This window comes from Pogoniulus pusillus, chromosome 32, assembly GCF_015220805.1.
Source record: "Pogoniulus pusillus isolate bPogPus1 chromosome 32, bPogPus1.pri, whole genome shotgun sequence".
In the NCBI taxonomy this organism is placed as follows: domain Eukaryota; kingdom Metazoa; phylum Chordata; class Aves; order Piciformes; family Lybiidae; genus Pogoniulus; species Pogoniulus pusillus.
The window spans coordinates 6,157,955-6,182,154 of NC_087295.1; the positions used below are offsets into that span (position 1 = coordinate 6,157,955).

A 24,200-nucleotide genomic window follows, 5' to 3' on the forward strand; every position below is an offset into this window, starting at 1 on the left:
AGAGTCAGACAGCAGCAATAGGTTCAGGGAGAACAAAGTGAAAAGTGGACTTACCAGCACACTTCCACCAGCCTTTGGCTGTCTAGCCAGGCTCACACCCATCCATTCATCATCTCTGTCTTCTTTGCAGGTCTTTCCACAAATCATGCCCCGAGAATTGCCTACAGGAAAGGAAGGAAGGCAGCAAGGCAAGGAGACATATGTTTTAAGCATCCAAAGAATCCTTACAAGAGGGATGTTTGCTTATTGAGTATCAGCCTGACAGTACTTTTCTTTTCCTCTTCATCCTGATCACTACTTCTTGCATGCATTAGCTGGGGAAATGCTCTCACTCTTACTAGGCACCATACAAATGCATGACAGAGGACAGAACCTCTCCTGAACAGGCAGCAGCTATTTCAGCATGTCCACAGCTGTGCTTGAGTAAACCACCCAGCTCAAGTCAATAGGCAAGACACGAAATTGCCTGCAGAAGGCAATTAAAAGAAAGAAAAGGAAAACAAAACCAACCAAAACAGCTCTTAAAAATGATACCTGGGGTGCTAAAAAAAAATTAAGCCTAGATCTTTAGTTCTGCCAGGTAATATTCACAAGTCTGAAAGACAGTATACATTACAGTAGCAGAAAAGAGAGAGGAAAAAAAGAAGAAAAAGAGAAAAATTAAACTTAGTCAAAAATCTGCTTTAACACATATAAGGTTTATAAAAATAAATTCCACTTGTGTCAGTCATGGGCAGATGAACAATGCTAACACGCCTTTTTCACAGGCAGAAAAAGCAATAATGCATGGCACCAAGGAACTCAAACTATTAAAAGGCTCAAATTTTCTCCATTAGACTCCCTCATAAGGTTTTAGAGCCTTACTTCAGGGCTCAACTTTCCTTCAACTCAGACAGTGTCTCAAAGAAGTCGAGGTTGATCCCGATCACAAGCAATATCCTGCTACAAGCATGGCTCCCACGGAGAAACAGATTTCTTTTAGCACAAAAAGCAAACCCAAGCAAAGATTTGCTGTGTTACAAGAGAATCTGGTAAAAAGACTACACATCACAGGCCTACCACCACACTGCATGGCGTCATCCCACGCACCCCAGTTTCAGCATTGGCTGGTATAGGCAGCAGCCCTGCCAGCCATTCACATATCCAACCACGAGGTGCAAAGTCATGCTGAAACAGGTGGAGAAAAGACTGTCTTAGGGTAAGCATGGAAAAACCCATCTCTCCCTGGGTACTCACTACAGAGTGAGCAAGGGCATTGGGAAGATACCAGCTGCAAGTGGGATGTGGTATCATAAAGATGAAGAAAATATGACCCCTTCACTGCCAATGCTCAGAAGTGCCAGGAGAGGCTGACAAATCCCTCCCAGCATCCTGGGGCTTCTGGAGCTGGAAGGAGGATTGCTAGCCATGTGGGGTGGGATTTGTTGGTTTGTTTCCCCTTTCTCACCTCTCAAGCATCACAACAACCTACCTCGACCCATATCCAGTTCAGTGCATCTTCTGTCAGGGTTAGTATGGACTCGACATTTAAACACTGCTCCTGGGGACTGAACAGAGGTGCTGTATCTAGATTCTGCCTTGGGAGCACCAACCAAGACCCTGGAAACCAAAGGCAAAGTAACAAGTGATTAATTTCAGAAGGAAAGAAAAGGATAATAAAAAAATGACCAAGAGCAAGGTTGACATTGCCAGAGCTTCCTCAGCAGAAGGACTTCTCTCCAGCAGCCTTACAAAACATCAACAATCTGACTGAAAACACCACCGGCAATAAAGGCTTTGCTCCCCAGAGCAGTCACAAATACTTCAACAAGTTACACTTCAATTAGCATTGCAACGCACTTAAAGCACACACCCCACTCCTGGGCACATTTAGGAAGGCATTAGGACAGACAGCAGCAGCTGCAGCCGTTTTCCCCTCAGTTTTAACTACACACCTACCCATCAAGAGCCCACAGGAGCTAACCCACACACCCACGAAAGGCTGCAATCCCAACCTGGGTGCTTGCCAGCCAGCCAAAGATTAATAAACTTGTTCAGAAGGCTGAGACACCACGTGTTCTGAGAATGGGGTGCAACTACAGCTTTAATAACAACAAAATAATACCCAGCCAGCCATACAGGAGCAAATCTCTTCCAAAATGCACTGCTGTCACCCAGCCTTTAGCATTAAGGCTATGAAGATCATACCTGGGCTATTTGCCCTACATGAGAACTGATGTCTCTTGGGAGCACCAATCCACAAGTTCACCACAGGGTTCCTTAACATACCCTTGAAAGATCACAGAATGTTAGAGGTTGGAAGGGACCTCCAGGCATCACTGAGTCCAACTCCCCTGCCAAAAGCAGAATCCCCCAGGGTAGTCCACACAGGAATGCATCCAGGTGGGATTTGAAAGTCTCTAGAGAGAAGGAGACTCCACCAGCCTCTGCAGGCAGCCTGTTTCAGTGCTCCACCACCCTCACTGTAAAGGCATTTCCTCTCATGTTGAGGTGAAACCTTCTATGGTCAAGTTTGTATCCATTGTTCTTTGTCTTAACACTGTGTACCACCAAAAAGAGACCAGCCCCACCCACTCAACAACCACCCCTCAGATATTTATAGATGATGAGCAGCTTTTAAGCACTTGTGCCACATTCCAGCTGGTGGTTTAATGAGCTGCCCTAAGAGTTGCTTTTGCAGACAAATACAGGGGAGGCACAAGTACTAAGCAAGCCCTTTAACCACCTCCTTATTTTGAGAGGCAGTCTTTCTCATTTGGTTGCAAGCCCAAATCTGGACACATGAGGGTGAGGAGGGATGTTAAGGAGGAGAAAGCCAGTTTGAGTAAAGGTAGGGAGCACCAGGTAGTTTAATATCAGTTCTGCTGATACCTTTGTACTGAGAGGCAGGGCAGAGCTTCTGTATGCAACAAAATCCTTGCTCAAGTTAAGCCCAGGGCTGGAATTGAGACTGACAGTTTCTAGAAGACTGAGCCCTCAGCACTCGTGTGTGGATCCAGCCTGCTACTTATTGTGGCTTTCCAGTATCTGAAGGAGGCCTACAAAAAAAGCTGGGGAAGGACTTTTTAGGATATCAGGTAGTGAGAAGACATGGGGGAATAGAGCAAAGCTGGAGGTGGGAAGATTCAGACTGGACATGAGAAGGAAGTTCTTCACCATGACAGTGGTGAGAGCTTACAATGGGTTGCCCAGGGAGGTGGTTGAGGCTCCATCCCTGGAGGTGTTTAAGGCCAGGCTGGATGAGGCTCTGGCCAGCCTGCTCTAGGGTAGGGTGTCCCTGCCCATGGCAGGGGGATTTGGACTAGATGATCCTTGTGGTCCCTTTCAACCCTGACTGGTTCTATGATTCTACTTGGTCATCAGCTCCTTTCCAAGGAGACACTGCTCTTGCTTTGCCCATTAAAAAAGCCAAAGAACTACTAGTGCAGAGTCAATGCAGACACATAGCCACCCACAACAGACAGCCTAGCACAAGCCCCAGAATGGTAATTTTCTGTTTTAAGTTAGAGAATGAAGGAACAGTTAAAGTTCCATCCCAAACTACCACCCATCATCACCACCCTAGCAAACACAGGGAGACCTGTCCACAGTCAACCTGAGCCACCTGGAAAAGCTGCCCCTGCCTCAGTCTGGTATATACAAAACAGCAACAAGTCTCCACTCCCTACATGCTTCCCTGGATGTGGGGTGCGACAAAAACCATCCCATGGCACTTGGAAAAATGTTTACAAGAAGAAGAGAACCCCCTCCCCTGAGTGGCCATTTTCTCTGAAGTTTCATGAGCTAAGTTGTATCGTTTGGAGAAGCTCGAGGGGGCTGCACTCTACAACACACATCGTGTTTTCACAAGTGAGAGGAATTAATAACCAAAACACTTCAACTGCTAAAACCTACAAAGCCTGCACACACTGGGGAAGGAGCGCAAAAGAGCCTGAAATAATAGCTCCAGAAGGAAATCCCACCAGGCAGGCAGCAGTAGCAAAATCAAATGCCAATCACTTTCAGTTCCACGGGCGATGAATGTGTGTCATTCACTTATTGACAGTTGTGAGGGCTAACAAAAACAAATAAGGAGGGATATTACTGGCTTAAAGAGTTAGGGGTTCAAATTGCAAATGGCAACAAACTGTTTCTCTGACCTGTTAGGACAATAAGATAATGTAGGCCACATTGACCTCCCGTTTGAAAGCAGCTTTGCTCTAACCTATGGAAAGTAAACACGATTCAGCAGTCAGTGCATTAAAATACCTTGGGTTGCAGAATGCAAGATGGAACTTAAATCAAAGACTCTTCAGCTCTTAAAAAACTGAATGGGGGGGGGGGGGGGGGGGGAATGATAATTAGTGATTTGGCACAGATAATACTGCTGTCCTGAGCAAATATAGCTTTCAAAAAGAAAACGTCTATGGCTGTTTCTTCATGTGGGCTGAGTAGAAAGAAGCAGCCCTCAAAGGCAACTGATGACATGTGCCAAAAGCAAATCTCTTTTGGATTGTCCTGAACGTCCACACATTTAAATTCCATACTTCACCAACATCACACACTGTATCATCCCTCAATCTTGTTTCATTCTTTCTCTCTTGTACATCTGTAGTGGTTTAGAGCTAACACTTGAGCTGGAACCTAAATTATAAGAAAGGAACAGGAACTTTCTGAACTTTTTTTTTTTAATAGAAAGTAAATAAAATAGAGGATTGGTCCTAGAAGAAAAACGACAGAGAAGACAATATCATCTCATTCGTTTGTTGGACTAGTACATCATTTGTTCCACAAACAGTTCCTTGCTCTGCCACCTCCTGCCTCTTCCTCCTCTTCTTCTCCCCATGCTGGCTGATTTTGCATGGCTACACTAACCTTGGCTGAGTAGGTAACAGTGGGCCTGGTTTCTCTCTTTGGGGGAAGGTGGGAAAGGAAGGTGGCTGTTAGCCCCTTCTGGGTTGTCCAGAGAGGGAATTTTTGTGTTGTTTCTAAATTGTAAATAATTGTTAATATATTTTGTACACATGCTTTGTATTGTGTGCTTTTAGATTTTAGTTTTGCTGCAAGTAGAGCTTTATCTTGCTTCCAAACTTTCTGAACTAGTCTGATGATTTGATTTTGGGGAGTATTTTTAACCCCACCACAACCTGGATCCCAGCAAGTGAAAACCTTGGAGATTTCCTGATCCTTCTGGTGTGACCTGTAGTCACCCACGCCCTGAGAATGTCACCCTTCAGTAGAGTGGGAGGTTTCCTACTGGTTCATTTGCTTTTTTGGTTGGTCAGGTTGGTATTTGCTACAGATCACTTCAGTTTTATTTCAAGGTTAGAGACTGGAATATTGAATTCATGAAGAAAAGAGACCTTTACTCTTTCTAATATTTTCTGTCTCTAGCAGTTTAACTGTTCCAGTGGGAGGTGTCCTTGCCTATGATAGGAGGTTGGAACCAGATGACCTTTGAGGTCCCTTCCAACCTAAACCATTCTATGATTCAAAAAAAACCAACAAAACACCAAAAAACCAAAACCCCACATCACATATTTAACTGTCATGAGCCTTTTCAGAAGGCCTGATAGAAGACTCATCTGCATCCTAACACCCATTTTGCATTTCCCCTGCATGTTAAAACACCTTTGAAATGCTTTGCAATGTCTATGACACACTGCTGCAACCAGATGAGGTGTTTTTCCCTGGTACCATTTCAGAAACACATCTCAAAGCACAGCCTTAGAGTCTAATACAGCCCTCCTGGATTTCAGTGCTGTGGATTCTGGTCTGTCATAAACACAGAAGATACATAAACAGTCAGAAGTACAACTGCTGCTATCAGGCAACCATCCAATAGATTCCCACTAGGTTAACCAGCTCTGGTCTAAAATAGCCTAAAGTTGTGGTTTCACAGATTTCCAGCACTGCTATAGGACGAGTTGGGTTGTCAGCTTATGATGTGGGCAGTATACTCTTTGCAGAGATTATCAATGTGTGTCAGCTCTCACCACAACTGCTATGCTTTGCAGGAACCTCCTAAGATATTTGTGAGTAGCAGCATGAGGACATCTTGAAGAGAAAAACCCATCAAGAGAAAGAGATGGAAGAGAACCGAGAGCAGTGTGATTTGTGCACAGAAATCTGCATCCCACTGGCTCTGTGAACTAAGCATTGGAGTTTAAACCAATATGAAGAGCAGGAGGAACATAGGCCATTTAACCTCTTTTTGCATTCATAGCCAAGGACAAATGCCCTCACCTGTATGGGGGCAACTACACATCTGCGTGAGCAGAAATCATCACACGGCAGAAGCCAAGCAGCCAGTATTAACGGAGGAGGAGAAGCTTTTTTGGCCACATGGAAATCCACACCTCCTTAAAATTGCTTCCTGCAGAACGGTAACTGTCACTTGGCTGATGACTGACCCTTAGGACACAGTGATTTGGAAATTAAGTGCTGCGTTTAGCAGAAGGAGCAGCGAATGAAAGTGTCGAGCTGACCGATGGCATGGAGACATGCCAAGCACATTAAACATCAGCCTGGGCATGCCAGCTGTGATTAGGCAATCACAACTCAAGCACTGAGGAGTGTGGGTACCTCACCTCACTGCAATGTTAAGTGGCAGAGGAAAAAAAAGTCTTTAAATATCCGTGCATACTACAGTGGGTTTCAAAAGCAGCGCCAGAGGAGGATGCATCACAGCATGTTCCAGCTGAGTTTCTTTCCCTCAGAAAGGCCTCTACCACTGGCCTCTCAAAGTAAAAAACTCAGTGGTTCACCCTCTACAGGCAGAGAAAGAAGGAGGATGGCTGTTATTTAGGGAGCAGGTGGATGACCTTAGATGAAGAACAGCAAACCCAGATTCCCCAAGTGCCAAGGCAGCACCTACAGCTTCACGATGAGGTTTATGCAACACTGTATCCTTAACCCAGCCCATACATGGTCAGCCTGTTCCTGCACCTTTCTTCTGGCTGCGCACAAGTACATCAATCACTAACACCACGTAGCCAGCAGCCTGCAGTACAGAATAGCATTTATTGCTCCAGCAGCAGCTCAGACCGATGAAGAGCAGGGTTGAAGGAATGAAGCAACAGCACAGAAACCAGACTCATTCCTCACTGTAAAACTCACAGCAGGACACCATGCAACGAAACTGACTCCATAACTTTTTCCTGCCAGATCGTGTTGCTGGAAAGGATAAAGTTGTTACCTTGGATTTGCTTAACGTTTCAGGGGGACAGCAAGAAGGGATATAGGGAAGGTCAAGGAGAGAGGTAAAGAAAGACCTAATCCTTAAACAAAAGAATTATCTGCTATATCATCACATTATCAAACTTCTTTCTGTTTTTACTGGGGTGAAACTGACATTTGTTTCTTCTTAAACTGTCTGAAGGGAAGCAGAGAAAGCAGCATTCTTGGTCGCTTTGGAGGGTCTTTGCTCCAAGCTTCAAAATTATATCCAGAGAACAGAAGCACTTTGGCTTGTCTCTGCTCCAACTGCAAGCAGCCACCTGGTTCCTTACTTGACTGAACACAGCAATAATGGGGAACAGGAAGATCTTTCATGATTTACAGTCATAAAATTTGTTTAAGGAAGGAGCAGAAGGCATTGTCACACACACAGTAACCTTGGCATATCTGCAACACCTCCCATCTTCAGGAAGCTGGAAGATGACTGCAGATAGGTTCAAGAGCAGAGAGATTCACTGCTGTTCCTTGACCTTTGTTTCGGCTGCATGCACAGGCTGAGAGTACAATGCACATAGCAAAACAGAGTCAAGGAGACTGTAAAAAAATCTATTTCCCAAACTTTTTATCTCAGCCTCTGCTGGGCATGGGAGTTTGAAGTACCCACAAAAACGAACTTCCCAGTTCCACAATGAAAATAGGAGCTTTCCCATCAGCAGTGACAGTCCCACCCTCATGATTTGTAACAGCCCAGTGCTGATGCTGACTACATTAAGCTGCTGTTAACCCTTCTGTGTGTTAGGGTTAGCAATTTATATATTCAGAAGCACTTCACCATCTCAGATGTTTTTTTTTTTTCCTGTGTGCCATAGCCAAGGCTCCAAGAAGAAGCTCTACTTTTAGAAACCTGGAGTATGCACAACTGAATTTAATTACTTTCAAGCAGTGGACAAATTACAGGCACCTGCTTTCAGACAGACACCTAACACTGCTAGCCCAGCAACATTGCCAAAGTGGGATATGTAAGAGACTTTCCTTCCTGATGTACTTCCCTTTCCAAAAATAATATTAATAAACCTAAAAATCACCACACCAGCAGGTGTTATCTGAAGGTAAGTCATGTTATCAATCAGCATGATAGACACCTACACAAGGAGCAACAAGTTGTACCATTTCCATGTCTCCATACCCCACTAGATCAGCATTTCATTCACACCACCATGAATGCCCAGCGATTTGCGTTGAACACAGGTTGCTTTCAGCCTTCACATCCTCAGTCAGTTCCTGCTCCAAGTTCAGCATTACTCTAAACTGAGCACTTTTCTTCTCCCAGACTGTTTTTTCTCTATGAAGCCTTCTGATAAGCCCTTAAAAATGAATGGCCCAAGAAAGCCACTGTGCATAAAGGCAGAGCATACAAGTACTGATGAACTAAGGAGTGTGAAAGAAATTCATTTTTAAAGAACGAGACGCCGGCATGAATACATTTATTTATATCACAGTGCACCACAGTTCCAACATTAACAGCTGAGTAATCAGGCCATATCTAAGTGTAAGAGATAAAGGCAAGCTTTGTGGTCATTTACTGGCAGCAGTGCCTCCTGCTCACATTAGAAGTGCACCAGCTGACATCAACTAGGTCTAATTAAGCCAAGTCCGTTTGAACGTTAACAAAGAGCCCCTGACCCAGACAAGAGCGAGACAGACCATGCTCCAAGGCCCTTTTTCACTCCACGGGAAAAAACAAGCAGCTTGCCAGTTTGCATAGTTTCTTGAGATGCAGACAAACTTTCTATTATCGCTCGTTATTTTTGGTTGAAACAACCGTTACACGGACACTTCCTCTGGGGTCTCCTGCCAACAGCGGGCACATGGAGGGGCGCACGACTCCCGATTTGAGAAGGTCTCTGCAGCCACCAGAAGGATTTTCTCCGGGGCATGGAGGGACCGGCGCTGCCTATGCTGACCGCGCTGCTCCCGCTGGGGGTTACCGCTGCGGGTTACCGCTGCCAGTCCCCTCCCGTTTAACGCGGCAAGACCTGTCACCTTCCGCACAGCGGCGTTTTCTACCGGGCAGATGAAACGCGAGACACTCGGCACAAGGACGCGGGACAGTACAGTGAACCGAATCGAGGGGCAGCTAGGGGTGGAGGACAACGAGCTGTCGGTGTCGAGCGTCTGGGAAGGACCCCGGTGCTAAAACACTCCCCAAGTAGAGGGAAGCAGTTACAGCGCTACATCTCCACGATGGGGCAGAAAGAACGCGGGGAAAAGATGTCCCTCGCTACCCACCCCTGTTCTTGCGGACGGGTCTCGGACCTTTCTGCTCCCGCCCGAGGCGGCACCCGCAGGGGATGCCTCAGCTGGGGACGAGCCAGTGGACCTGCCCCGCAGCTTTACTGTCCGGCGCAACCACTACGGTACTCACCACCGCGTGTTGTCGTGATAGTGCTGCAGCACGGAGAACCCGAAGAAGGACCCGTTAGGACCCTGGAAAACCGTGGGATGACCCACGTCCACGTTGTAGCAGCGCCCCAGGGCCACACATAGCAGCGCACACAGCACCCGCGCTTCACGCCGCTGAGCAGTAGCCGGCATCCTGCGAGCCACGGGACAACTGCCCGGCTCGGCTCGACACAGCTGAGCCCCCACTGCCCCCGGCGCCGACTCCCAACGCAGCGCAGCCGGGCGCGGCGCTTTTGTGCCCGCCCCACGGCCCGGCTCGGACCAACTTTGCTGCGCGCAGCAAGGACTGCGCGCCCCGTCCACTCCGCGCCGCTCCGCCCCAAGGCGCTGGCGACCCCTGGCGGCAGCGGGCGGCACCGACCACAGCCCCGGTAGGGACACCGGACGCTCTCTGCCCCACCCCGCCTGCCGGCGCCCCGCTCCCGAACCCGTGCTCCTCAGCCCGCCCGCCGGCACCCCGGTCCAAAGCCAGTGCTCTTCAGCCCGCCCACCGGCACCCCGGTCCAAAGCCAGTGCTCCTCAGCCCGCCCGCCGGCACCCCGGTCCAAAGCCAGTGCTCCTCAGCCCGCCCGCCGGCACCCCGGTCCAAAGCCAGTGCTCCTCAGCCCGCCCGCCGGCACCCCGGTCCAAAGCCAGTGCTCTTCAGCCCGCCCACCGGCACCCCGGTCCAAAGCCAGTGCTCCTCAGCCCGCCCGCCGGCACCTCACTCCCGAACCAGTGCTCCTCAGCCCGCCCGCCGGCACCCCGGTCCAAAGCCAGTGCTCTTCAGCCCGCCCACCGGCACCCCGGTCCAAAGCCAGTGCTCCTCAGCCCGCCCGCCGGCACCTCACTCCCGAACCAGTGCTCCTCAGCCCGCCCGCCGGCACCTCACTCCCGAACCAGTGCTCCTCAGCCCGCCCGCCGGCACCCCGGTCCCACACCGGAGCTCTCCGCGCGCCAGCCGGCACCTCGCTCCCACACCGGAGCTCTCCGCGCGCCCGCAGACACCCCGCTCCCACACCGGGGCTCTCAGCCCCCCGCCGGCACCCCGCTCCAAAGCCAGTGCTCCTCAGCCCGCCCGCCGGTACCTCGCTCCCACGCCGGAGCTCTCAGTCCGCCGGCACCTCGCTCCCACACCGGGGCTCTCAGCCCCCCCGCCGGCACTTCGCTCCCACACCGGGGCTCTCAGCACCTCGCTCCCACACCGGGGCTCTCAGCACCTCGCTCCCACACCGGGGCTCTCAGCACCCCGCTCCCACCCCGGAGCTCTCCGCGCGCCCGCCGGCACCTCGCTCCCACCCCGGCGCTCCCCGCGCGCCCGCCGGCACGCGGCTGCCAAAGCCGCGCTCCTCAGCTGCCCTTTGCTGCCGCTGGAGCGGGGTCGTCTTCAACTGGCTCAGGTTGCTCAGAGCACCATCCAGCCTGACCTTAAACGCCTCCAGGCATGAGGCTTCTACCAACTCTCTGGGCAACCTGGGCCAGTGTCACAGTATCACAGTATCACCAAGGTTGGAAGAGACCTCATAGATCATCAAGTCCAACCCTTTACCACAGAGCTCAAGGCCAGACCATGGCACCAAGTGCCACGTCCAACCTTGCCTTGAACTGCCCCAGGGATGGCGACTCCACCACCTCCCCGGGCAGCCCATTCCAGTAGCCAATGACTCTCTCAGTGAAGAACTTTCTCTCTCACCCCCCTCGTCGTAAAACACTTCTTCCTTAGTAGCTAAATCTCCCCTCTCTCAGTTTAAAGCCATCACCCCTGGTGCTCTCACAGCAGCCCCTCCTAAAATACTGTTCTCAAGTAAAGTCTGCCGGGTCTGTAAAAGAAGGGGCAACCTCCGTGACTAAGTAAAAGCTGAAGATAGTTGTTCTAATGTTTTATTAGGCTGAGACAAGAGTCAGTCAAAACGAAACAAAAGGTCAGCAAGAGCAAAAGCAATAATATGTTCTTCCCTGATAAGCCAGACACGAGTGACCTGTCACCCTGAAGGACACATGGAGGGAAGTGCTAGAACACCCTTGGGCCCTCAGAACCCATCCTTTTGTATCTCAGTGAAAAGCAACACATTTCAGTGTTCAGGATCCATGAGAAATTGTGTCTGGACATCTCTTGAGGATCAAGACCAAGATCCCAGAGAAGAAATGCTCCCTCAGAGGTAATTGGGATCTTCATTTATTGTCCTCAGCTTTGGGTTTGGGTATTTAATTCCATCTACTCCCCTTGTTTATTAGGAGGGGTATTGGGAGAAGCAGAACACATCCTGGCAAGCGTAAAACCAGAAGGACCGGGAATTGACACAAGAAGAAATGCAGCTTCTGGGAGGTAGCTGGAGATAGGTGGCAAAGTCTACTACTTCTTGCATTGGTACATGGTCATTCTTTGCTTCCAACCATGACAGTGATGTCCAGGGAAGGGGATCAGGGCTGCCTGAAAATTTGCATGGGAGGATGCTGCTGCAGGTCAAATGGTCTTTCAGCCCTGGAAGCTCAGGGTGAAAGTTTAACCCTTCTCTGCAAAGGGTTTGCAGGGGCCTGGAGCACAGCCTGGTGAGGAGAGGCTGAGGGAGCTGGGGGTGTTTAGTCTGGAGAAAAGGAGGCTCAGGGCAAAGCTCATTGCTGTCTACAACTACCTGAAAGGAGGCTGTAGCCAGGTGGGGTTGGGCTCTTCTCCCAGGCAAGCAGCAACTGAAGAAGAGGACACAGTCTCAAGCTGTGACAGGGCAGGTCTAGGCTGGATGTTAGGAGGAAGTTCTTGCCCAAGAGAGTGATTGGCATTGGAATGGGCTGCCCAGGGAGGTGGAGTCACCATCCCTGGAAGTGTTCAAGCAAAGCCTGGCTGAGGCACCTAGTGCCAGGGTCCGGTTGATTGGATAGGGAGGGGTAATGGGTTGGACTGGACGATCTTGGAAGTCTTTTCCAACCAGGTTGATTCTATGATTCTATGATGTGTGTTCAGTGAGCAGGGAATTTTGTGGTGAGCTGTTTTGTGATGTCCATGTGGTTCTTTCAAAAGCACAGCCTGCTCATGCAGGGAACATCTTCCAGTCCTACCTCTAAGTGGTGCAATGCTCAGTGCCCAGGAAAAAGGAAAAGTTACTTATCAGTAGCCTCAGCCTTTAGTGCCTGACCAAACTGGGAGAACTTATTTGCTCATTAGGGCATCAAGGGACAACAGTGGAGCTCTTACACCCTATTAGCAGGGAGATCTGTGACAGCTAATGACAAGATTTTCAGGGAGGGTTTACAACTGTTCAATCAATGTAGATAAGAGTAATCTGATTTGGGCAGAAAGTCAACATGCCACGATTAAGCAAATTCCACAAACATGCAACCCCCTTAGCATTACCAAGCCAAATCCTCTGCCTTTTGAAGTGGGAATGTGATGGAGCTTTTCAGCACTGGATGCTGCTGCTCAGACAGCTGTCCAGCAAAGCTGAAGGAAATGAGAGCTGACATGCTGGAGGCAGCAGTGGGTTCATCTGTCTCCAGCAAAGTGGCTGGCTGAGGTGAATGAAGCACTTATCTCTCATGATGTAGCACGCTCTTGGGAGGATTCATTTCAACTAGGAGTGCTATGAGACAGGACTGTGTCAGTGCATAAAAAATTTTAGCCCTCCATTTTTGGCAAGGCAGCCTGCCCAGAGACAAGCCAAGAACACTGTCTGTCAATCCATCCATCCATCCATCCATCCATCCATCCATCCATCCATCCATCCATCCATCCATCCATCCCTCCCTCCCTCCCTCCCTCCCTCCCTTTCTTTCACTGCACATCCAAGTACTGAAGTCATCTCACAACATTTAATCCACAAGAATTCTCAGTCCAAGCAGAAACAAAGAGCCTGTCTCCATGGCATAGGTTTAGCTGATGAAATCCTGGCATGCTGTTTAGAAAAGCAATGGGGAGCATCCAACTGCAGCAACAAGTGTTGTGATAATGTACTGTTCAATGGATGCGATGGTACAAAGCAGGGCTGAGAGTAAGGACTTGTACATGAAATCCTCTGTGAAGGACTGCTGAGATTAGGAATAGCTCTATCTACATTTCCATATCCATTTCCACTGTGTGAACCTTGATGTTTGCTTCATCTAGGGAGCCTCTGTACCTGCACCAGAGGGCAAAGTTGTGGTTTACACTCACTTACACTAAGCACTTCAGTGGAGTTGAACATGCTGTGTTTTGTCAGGGCTCAGTCTCCAGATCAGTTCTGGAATTAAGAAACTTGCCTGTAAATTGAGGATGGTTAGTGAAACAGCACCCTAGACAGTACTTGCTGTACTGAGATTGTAGAGCTCAGGAAAATAGAGCCCAACAAAATAATGTTCTGGATATAGAAAAAAAAAAAAACCACCAAATATTCCATGTCTTTGTCACTTAAAAATCCATCTGAGTACAGACCTAGTGCTCCAAAACTGAGTGATAAGAGCTAATTCTTCTCCTGGAGGCTTCCTCCCAAAATGCCACTTCATGCAAGAATCTTTTTTATGTATATCTAGATCTACAAACAGATCTATATCTGTAGCTAGATCTACGTCTAGATCTATATTCAGATCTAGCTCCAAATCTATATTTACTTTTTCTCCCATGCCACATGTGTTGAACCCATCATAATTTTCCTGTTTGTTTTTACCAGTCCTTTACTTAATTTTAAAACATTGCTTTTTGTTACACTACCCATTTCTCTTTCCTTGTATTTGTATTGAGGTGGGGTCATGGCACTCCCATGGTATTCACAGATTGCATTGGGTTGGAAGGGGGACCCTCAAAGATCATCTTGCCCAAACTCTCCACAGTGAACAGGGACACCTCTAACTAAAATAGGATGTCCAGGGCCACATGAAGTCTGATCTTGAATGTTTCCAGGAGCAGTGACTCAACCACATCCTTGGGCAATTTGGGCTCACTCTATCTGACTTGCAAAAGTCAATCTCTTTAAGTTTGGATTTAATAACTGTACCTTTCTGGAAATCACTGTCTCCATTTCTTGTGTCCTACCACCTGTACCTACCCCAAATCCTGAAGGTTCCAGATCTTAGATGAGAGCTAATGCAGACTGCTCCTCTCCACCAGAGATGCTTTCTTTCTGCTGAGATATCCCAAGGTTTTAGCTGGACCAAAAGAACAGGTTTGAGACAGTTACCCATATAGGAAATAAAGTTGTACCATGTGTTTTAAGGCAGTCTATGGACACAAGTGACTGAATTACCACTGAATTCCAATGGGCACCCACAACAGTGGCTGCCAGCTTATTTCAGCCCCGTATGTTCAGGTGTAGATTTCTCTCACCTGTCCCAGGCTTCCTCTCTCAGCCACAGCTGGGGAGAGGCTGCACTCCCACACAAGGACATGCCAATGATGGGAAGCCATCCCATAAGATCATTAACAGAAAGGCTGCTGCCTCTCCCAGCCCTAACTCACACTTTTAGGTCAGCAGATGCTTAGCCAGGAGGTTTGAAAGAAGTTTGTGTTAAAGGAGTATCTGTGCTTGGAAATCAGGTATTGATAATAATACCACAGTTTATTTTCACTCAGCTCCCATACAGCTTTGTGACCTAATCCATCTTCAAAGTCAGCTGTAAGGAGCTCAGGAGACAACACTTCTTCATTCTTTCAGTGGGTGAGATGTTTTCCAGACATTCTGGGTTTTTTTATGGTAGCTCCTCTTGCCTACCAGGTCAAGAGCATCCTTCTCAATTCCTCTTCCACTGTGGCTTCATGCAAAAGGTTGACTGTGGTTATCTCCCCCACTGAAAGAGAGGAGGGCAGTAGCAGCTTTCCTGGCAATGTAAGGAGAATGAAAAATGCTACTTCTCTTTCCTTCTTGCTTTCCAAGCCCTCATCAGTGCTGAAGCCGTTGGAGCCAGATGTCACTTTGTAACAAATACGTTAAAGGAGGAACTACAAAAGACCAAAGTATTAATATATATTTATTTACATACACTCATTTGCCTACCAGAGGATGTGGTAGGAGAAGGCAGCACTGACAGGGACAGAGCTCTGTGCTTCTGAAATGACTACAGCCCTGATGAGAGGAGCTGCCTGCATTTCAGCTGCCACCACTTCAGCCAGTCAGACATCAAACCACTTGCAGCACCCAGCTGCAAACATAAACTGGGATTGTCACAGTGCTAATTATACCTTCCTATATAGCTTGCATAAAATTAAGGAGATGTCACCCTTAATTTTTGCATCAAATGCAAGAGGAGCTATTTTTGCTAGGTAATATATTCAGGTTGAGTTCCCACTGGAAAACTGACTCAGTTTCCTACTAGTAGGCATTTAATTCCTACCGGTCTGATCTTTCGTTTGGATGTGGCTCATTCTCCAGTTAAATCAAAAAGGGAAGAAGCAAAATTAATCTCTTGCTGGTACTGTTATTTGCTGTTGTGAGCCCTCCAAACACTGTCCTACCTTTCTTCTAGAGCTCTAGTAGAATTCTCCAAATAGCTTGAGAATGCAGAAAGTTTAACCTGGGTGGAAGACAGAGCTGATGCAAATCTTAGTTGATACAGAAACTGATGATGCAATCAAAAATCATCTTCTCATAACAATAGATAAAAGAATAGAGCGGAGAGCCAGAATTTTCAGAGCTTCATATGCAAAACCCAATTGTCCCTTCTTAGGTGCTTTGGGGATTTCTTCTCTTAAACAGCACTGATTCTGCAGCAATTTGGTTTATTTAGTGATCCAGCCTCACCATTTGCCTATCCCCCTTGAAAACCATGCATTAACATCGCACTTAAACACTTGCCCTGGTTTTCAATGCTGAGGTATATTTCAGCCTGATTTATGGTCCACTTGTTCCCAAATGAAAAGGCATCACATAATGGAAAACATGTTTTGGAAACATCTGTCATAAGCAGCTGAAAGAATTCAGCTGAGACAAGTAAAGGAAAAAAGAAATCCATCGGGTAGAAGTTTGCAATTTGATAAAATTCCCTTCCCTTCCCTTCCCTTCCCTTCCCTTCCCTTCCCTTCCCTTCCCTTCCCTTCCCTTCCCTTCCCTTCCGTACACCGAGAACTCTGCATTTTCCCCCGATGTAGGCTCTGCTCAGCTGCGCTGTGTGCTGCCTTAGGTCCGCGCCTAAAGCCAAGCGCAGACTTGTCCTTCACTGCCCTAAGGGGAGCTGCGCGGCGACCCCGAAGCCACAGGCGTGCTCTCGGCGCAGCAGAACCGCGCCTGCCTTTGTGTTACGCGCTCCTCACGCCGCGCACCTCCTGCATTCTCTAACAGCTGCCATGTGTTTGCTTGCATGTGGTTAGAATTACAGCACGCACTGCACACTGAGAGCTGTGCATGCACACCGCAAGGCGCACTCACGCAGGCTTCCCTTTGCAGCGCTCTGTGCCCGCTGGTCTTGCTCTCACCAGCAGCTTGGCACTGTGCCTTTTGATTTGACACTGGCGACAGTCCGAACACGTGCTGAGCCACCCGCAGCTGACTGAACCTCATCACCACAGCCGAGGGATCAATGGATCAAAAAGCTTTCATCACCATAACAAGAGCAGACGTGTTTGTGTTTGGCAATGTGCTGTAATCAAATCCTCTTGCTATTTCTTTTGATGTATGTACAAGGAAAGCCAGTGGATAAGAATGCATGAGCCCAAAAATAAGCCCTGTGGCAATATATTCCCAAAAGCACAGGCAATGTGACTCAGATAGTTATCCCTCACACAGCTGAGCCATCTCCTGCAGGTCTCTCTTAGTCAAAATGATGAAGAAATTCTGTTTGTCTGCCCTGACAGAAGCTCATTGGGACCACCTGTGAGGTGAGGAAGAGGAGAGGTTACCGAGGTACAAGAGCTAGAGAAAAGTGATGCTCCATCAGCGGACAGTTCAGAGCACTTGAAGCTGGACTTTCACAAATGGCTAAGAAGTAAAACCCCTCTCTATTCTATGACCACAGAGAAACTCCAGAAGCACTGACCTCTAACACCAAAGCCAGCCTTCATCAGTATCTCCTAAATGGTCTCTGCAATGCAACCAAAACTGATAGCCCTAAACCAGAACTCATGGGTGTCCCCAGACTTGCCAATGTTGCTATGCTCTTTAATAGAACTTACTTGCTAGCATCACCTCAACCTCCTCTGAGTGTTTCTTTGCTAAGTAGCGAGCAGAGCTGGTTTTGGCTGGGACACCAACTCTCACTAGTGGCTGAATCTTAGACTCAGGCAAGATGAGACTGCTGAATGTATCACAGAAGCTGAAGGGAAAAGCATTGCTAGCTTTCCAAGAGACATTGCCTCAGCCTGTAGCTGTTCTCCATAATGTTCAAAACAGGCTCGTGGAGACTATAAAAAAGGAGGTGGATGCTTAAACAGTGACCTTTCACAAAACAAAGAGCTTTCCCCAGACCACCTCTTCACTGAGACTTCTGGGGAAATTGCTAGGTTACCTGGAGAAACACATCAAAGAGAAATGCTAAATCAAATCTCCCCACTGATACCCCTTCTCTGTCCTGCATCAGGAGGGGATTAGACTTGCCACAAAACCTGCTGTATCTGCATCAAGCTTAGTCTAACAAGAATTCAGGTATCTGAGATAGACACAATGGATCCTTATCACAGTTTTCTTAAGTGGCTTAGCCCTGTCCCCAGTGGATATCTGAATTGCAATGCACCAACAGCTCTTCTCCCTTCTCCTAGAGGATGCCCAGGACAGTGGAGCAATCACATGAGGAGAATCAGCATACAGAACCATTACAGAGAGGAAGATGAACCATACATGAAATTCTCCAAACATGACCTCCCATGTCAAAATCCCATCGATTTCAAGCTGCACATTTCAAGTGCTAAGCATAGCTGGAGTCTGTTTTTCCATGAGGTGGGGAAATCTACATCCCAGTCTGTATGTCAGCAATTCTATCACCACAGCTTATGGTATCTCTACTTTATAGACTCCTAACCCTTCCCACAAGCTGAGCTGGAGCCATACTCAAAGGAGTAGTTCATAATGAGACCTACAAAACAAATCTAGTATTATAATCCAGGATCTACCCCATTTTCAGGAATAGAGTTTCACATCTAAGTGGAATTAACTAAAGATGACACCAGTTTACACACTGTTGAATCTATGTGTCTTAGCTTTGTATAAAATCACAGGTCAAGACAAAGGTATTGGGTATGTAACTGTAAAGAGACTGGATAGTCTGCTTCATTTGATTTTCATTTTCACTAGTGAAAAAAGTCCTAGTCTACAGCCTGGACCTAACCCACAGAAAGCCCAGGAAGGGTTTCCAGAAACCTTAATGGAGATGGACTGTTGAGTCTTTCTTTCAGCCCACCACAAGTGGGTTTTGTCTAGTTTGTATCATCTCATTGCACTACATCCAAACACAAATCAGAAGTGGGAAGCACATACTAGATATGAGAAAGTCACAAAATGCTGGCCACATGGTGGATCCTCTGAGTCACCATTCTTCTACAGGGCACTGCATCTCACTGATGTACACATTGTAGTGGTGTCTCTGCTTTCCTTTTTGGGCTCCATTCCTACATCTATTAGTCTGAGCCCCTGGTGGTCACACGAGCTCTGGCCACTTGTCAAAAGGCCCAGTTTACACCACAGCTTTCACACGTTTTGCTTGGCATTCTTGGCACATCTGCTTCCCATTAGCCAGCCACTCAGTGTTTATTATTCCACATGTTAGCTATCATGCACCCCTCGTGTGAAAAGTTCAGGTGAACAATAACCTATTTATCATCTCTGAGAGACCCAAACCTGTGCTCCCCATGTAGAAAAGACAGTTCTTGCAGTTGCATGCATGGATACTCAAAGCCCAAGCCCTTAACCCAAAAAGCTTGGGATACACAGTGCCCTTCTCTGACTCAGCTACTCCTAAATTATCTACTATGCTATGGCTTAATTTGATCTGTGCTGCACATACATAATGTTTCAGAAAGGAAAACTGAGAGACACCATAGGACTTGCTATGGGGATGAGATGTGCCAGAGACAGCAGTTATTCCAGCTTACCAATGTTAAAAACATAGGCTTTGAGCATCCAGGTAGCAAGAAGGATGATGTGTTGATGCCAATGATCTGAAAATAACATAAAATAACACAACCCAAACTTCCAACCCTTTAGGACAAACATTTTTGAAGGTATAATTCAATTTAAGGCAGAGGAATTAAGGGTGAGGAATTTGCAATCCCCAGAGTGATATCTACTACAAATAAAGGGAAGAAAGAAGCAACGCAGTTGTGCTAACACAGCAGGCTCTCTAGATTATGAGCAACATTACTCACACATCTCAGTGACCAGCCTTGTTAGAAGACAGGTTCTGGGAGGAACTTGGCAGTAACAACTCTGCCATCCCATGGACCAGCAAGAAAACAAGACAGATTTGGAGGTCGATGTGGTATTTTAGTGGGTCACCTGCTGATTGCTACTAAGTTGCTTCTAGCATCGCTACTAAACCAAAGCTGCACACTTCTAGCCCTCTCCCTTAGTTGATGAGGACTGACCAGCTGGCACCAGCAATGTTCCAAAAAGCTCAGCATGTCTTAAAAAATGGAGACACAGCACCTGCAATGTCTAAGCAGTGAGACTGGGGCTTTGGTAGAGGCACCTCCACAAGCAATAGCCCAAGCTCACAGTCCAATCATTTCAGATTTCAGACAAAAGCAGAACCTTTGGAAACAAAAATTAAGAGTACTTGATGCTTACCCAGTCTCCTAGTAAGTGATTACAGACCTGCATGTCCCAGGTGAAAGCAAGCCATGCTTCTGTCCTCAGCAGCATCATCCCAGCTAAGATGGGAGCAGCCTGGCTGGGTTGGCCACAGTGCATGTGCAGCCAAATGAGCTGTTGGATTACCCTGCTTCCCTTGCCCCAGGCATCCCACTGTGATACGTTCACAGAATCACAGAATGTCAGGTCACAGAAGTGACCTCGACAGACCATCCAGTCCAGCTTCCCTGCCAGAGCAGGATCACCTACAGCAGATCACACAGGAACATGCCCAAGCAGGCCTTGAATATCTCTAGAGAAAAAGACTGAAACTCCACACCCACCCTGGGCAGCCTGTTCCAGTGTTCTGTCACCCTCACAGGGAAAAAATTCCTCCTCATGTTTCCATGGAACTTCCTATGCCTCAGCTTCCACCCATTGCCCCTTGTCCTGTCATTGGGCATTACCCAGCAGAGCCTGGCTCCATCCTCCTAGCACTCACCCTGCACATACTTATAAACATGAATAAGGTCACCTCTCTCAGCCTTCTCTTCTCCAAGCTGAAGAGCCCCAGCTCCCTCAGGCTCTCCTTGTAAAGAAGGTGTTCCATTCCCTTAATCATTTTTGTGGCTCTGTGCTAGACTCTCTCAAGCAGTTCCCTGAGGTCCTCCTTGAACTGAGTGGCCCAGAACTGGGCACAATATTCTGGATGTGGCCTCACCAGGACAGAGTAAAGGGGTAGAAGAACCACTCTCGACCGCATAACCACACCCTTCTGATACAGCCCAGGATGGCATTGGCCTTCTTGGCCATCAGAGCACATTGCTGGCTCATGGTCAACCTGCCATCCACTAGGACCCCCAGGTCTTCTTCCCCTTCACTGCTCTCCAGCAGGTCTGTCCCCAACTTACACTGGTCCATGGAGTTGTTCTTGCCCAGGTGCAAGACTTGCCCTTGTTGAACTTCATCCCATTCTCCTTGCCCAAGCCTCCAGCCTGTCTCTCACTGAATGACAGCACAACCTTCTGGTCTGTCCACCATACCTTAAACAAACTGTGCTCACAATTACTTGACAGCAGCAGTGCCATGAGATAGAAGCAAGGCTTGAGCTGTCACCTTGTCAAAAGGGCATGAGCTGAAGCTATTTTTACCTTCTCTTGTCCACCATGTCTATTTGCTTCCCCAGCTGTAACGTGCCATTACTGCAGCCACAAAGGGCTTTCTGCAAACCATGGGGATCCTGCTGAAGATTCCTGCAGCAATTCCTATATCGACTTCTGGTTTGAGTCAATATTAGAGCTTATCTAAAGCAAACATTAATTCTGCCTTCTCTGTAGTCAGCATCCCTCCCAGAAACACACACACACTTACTCTCAACCTAAAAATAAGCCACTGACTTCATGCATTTGCCTCTTACGCTCAGAGTTTCCCCACACTATAAAGAACAAACAGCAGACCTGTGCTGCCCAGCAGCTCACTGATGGAAGTCACCTTCACCTTCTGCCTGTCTGAAAACTCATTTCCAAGGAGACACTGATGCACGAGCCTTGGAAAGTATTTCATTTGTCTTCACTGACCAAGTGCTTAATGAATGATTGCATATAGCCAACACATAAAAGAGGAGCTGGAGACCACCTGTATGATGCCACATTGGCTGTCACCCAGCAGCTCTCTGGCTTGCAGGGCTCTTGGCTAGAGGCAGCCACTGGCTCTGCCAAAACTTCTGGCTTGCCCTGCTGTTTATAGAGGTATCCACATACGCTCACCCAGAAGGTGCAAGGTCAGCTCTAGCTCTCTGAGTAGAAAGTCTGTCTCTAATCACTACACTTCCCTGTAAGAAAGGCTCCACACCACCGCAGCTAAGGCATCTGCCCACACTTCGAAACCTAAACGCTGGAGGTCCCATGTGAGGCTGTGCACAGCACACTGCAAGGCAGCCACATCTCTCCTTCTAAGACCTTACTCAGCACTGCAGCCTTCCCTCTTCCTCTACTGCTGAACTAAGCAGTTCACATTAACAGCCCCTACAGAGGTAGGCCAGCCAGGCCCACAGACGGAAGCGCTCCCTGATTCCCGGGGACTGGCATGGCAATTTCATATTTATTCCCTGCTTGGATAAGCAGAGTGCTCCAATACCAGCACAGCTTACACACAATCGGAATGCCAGGTTGGAAAGAACCTCAAGGATCGCTTGGACCAATCTTCCTGGATCATAGTCTCATTGAAATGAGATGGCCCAGCACCCTGCCAAGCTGAGCCTTACAACTGTCCACTGCTTCCTTTGGAAGGTGCTGCCAATGCCTGACTGTTCTCATGGTGAAATGTTTTCCTGAGTGCAAAGGGAATTTCCCCAGGAGTAACTTGTACCCATTGCCTCTTGTCTTTTCCTTTAGGCATCCTCATCTTGTGGGAATGTAGAGACAACCTGGATCTCTCCTGCCCGCCCTGCCTTTAAACAGCAATGAGGTCCTACAATGGCAGAACCTGCATAAAACACACAGTAATTGTGCTTCATCTTCAAGTGTTTCATATCCTGAGAATCATCACGTCCTGGATATGCTACCTGAGGCTGAAGGGGGGAAAAAATCCACACTTAACTGAGCTAGACACCTCCTGTGCTGAATCTGTGGTTGGATCAGACTGTAACTCAGTGAGTAACAGCAGAGGAATCTCAGGGCTGAAACGTGCTCTGCTTTAAATAACAGCAGATAGCACATGCCATGGCTGCAGGGCTTGAAGGTGAGGACAGCTTCTTTCTATGTGGAAACACTTTTCAGGGAAGTCAAAGCTAGAATTCAGTGTGGGAAAGTGAAACATTCTCTGTCTGAAAATAGCTCAGTCTATTTGCTATGCTCCTCACTGTAAATGAACACCCTACCTCATCTTTCACCTCATCTCTCCTCCCTCTGCCCCCTCTCTTCCCCCCTTTTTATTGCCACTTATTTAAATACCACTCCAAAAGGGCCACAAAACTCTGGATCACAGCATGTTAGGAGTTGTAAGGGACCTCCATAGATCATCCAAACCCCATGCCAGAGCAGAGAGAATCTAGCTCAGGTTGCATGTGAACGCATTCAGATGGGTCTTGGAAAGCCTCCAGAGGAGACTCTGCAACCTCTGTGGGCAGTCTGTTCTAGTGCTCCCTGACCCTTACAGTAAAGAAGTTCTTCCTCATGTTGAGGTGGAACTTTCCATCCTGTAGTTTATATCCATTGCCCCTTATCCTATCACAGGGTGCAACTGAAAAGAGTCTGTCCCCTCCTTCCTGATTTTCCACTTCTGGGTGTAAGTACTGCCCCTTTAGTGAAGTGACACAGGAAAGTCTCTCCTTTTCAGTGCCACACTTGAGTTCCAGACAGAGGGCATTGCCTCAGTAAGGATGACAACTCGGTAGTGTCCATAAAGACATGCAGACGTGGCAGAGAAGCAGAATGCTCCATTCCAGCAATTCGCATGGGCTGAGACACAGAATCTCATGGATACTGGAGAGCTTCACTTTTAGACAGCTTGTGCCTATTCATGCTCAATTACTTTTACCCCCCTCCACAATGGCTGATGAGCTGCTTTTTAGCAGAGCCACGGCAAACACAGCAAACTTCTGCACAAAACCATCTGATCTCACCTCATCTGCCATGTTGAATCTTACATCTCAAATAACTTCACTCTGTGCCTACTTTGATCTTCCCCATTCAGATACTCACTCTCTTAGGTTTCCAGCTCAGCTCTTCCTCCAGAGCTTGTGGCTACAAGTGGGAAAGCCTGGCAAGGCTCAGCAGAAGCAGCAGCTTGCAGTTAAGGAACCACAGAGCACACGTCATGTTGCCTGTTCTAAATTTGTACATACTGCTTGTTTGAGCATTTTGATTCGTTTGTAAAAGACACTCTACTGCCTCCTCCAAGTTGGAAAACTTCTAAGTGCTGCCC

General features: G+C 47.8%; 1 protein-coding gene across 1 annotated transcript in view; it reads right to left on the reverse strand.

Annotated features, from left to right (window-relative positions):
* The window catches only part of ITGA9 (integrin subunit alpha 9), a 244,780-nt gene extending 234,863 nt beyond the window's left edge, over positions 1-9,917 (reverse strand). Inside the window, exons 1-3 of the mRNA XM_064169690.1 lie at positions 9,584-9,917; positions 1,472-1,599; positions 55-161 (exon numbers count right to left, since the gene is read on the reverse strand). Coding sequence (XP_064025760.1) covers positions 55-161; positions 1,472-1,599; positions 9,584-9,753 — 405 coding nt within the window. The 5' untranslated portion in view covers positions 9,754-9,917. The remainder of the gene's footprint in view (positions 1-54; positions 162-1,471; positions 1,600-9,583) is intronic.
* Positions 9,918-24,200: the final 14,283 nt, after the last annotated feature.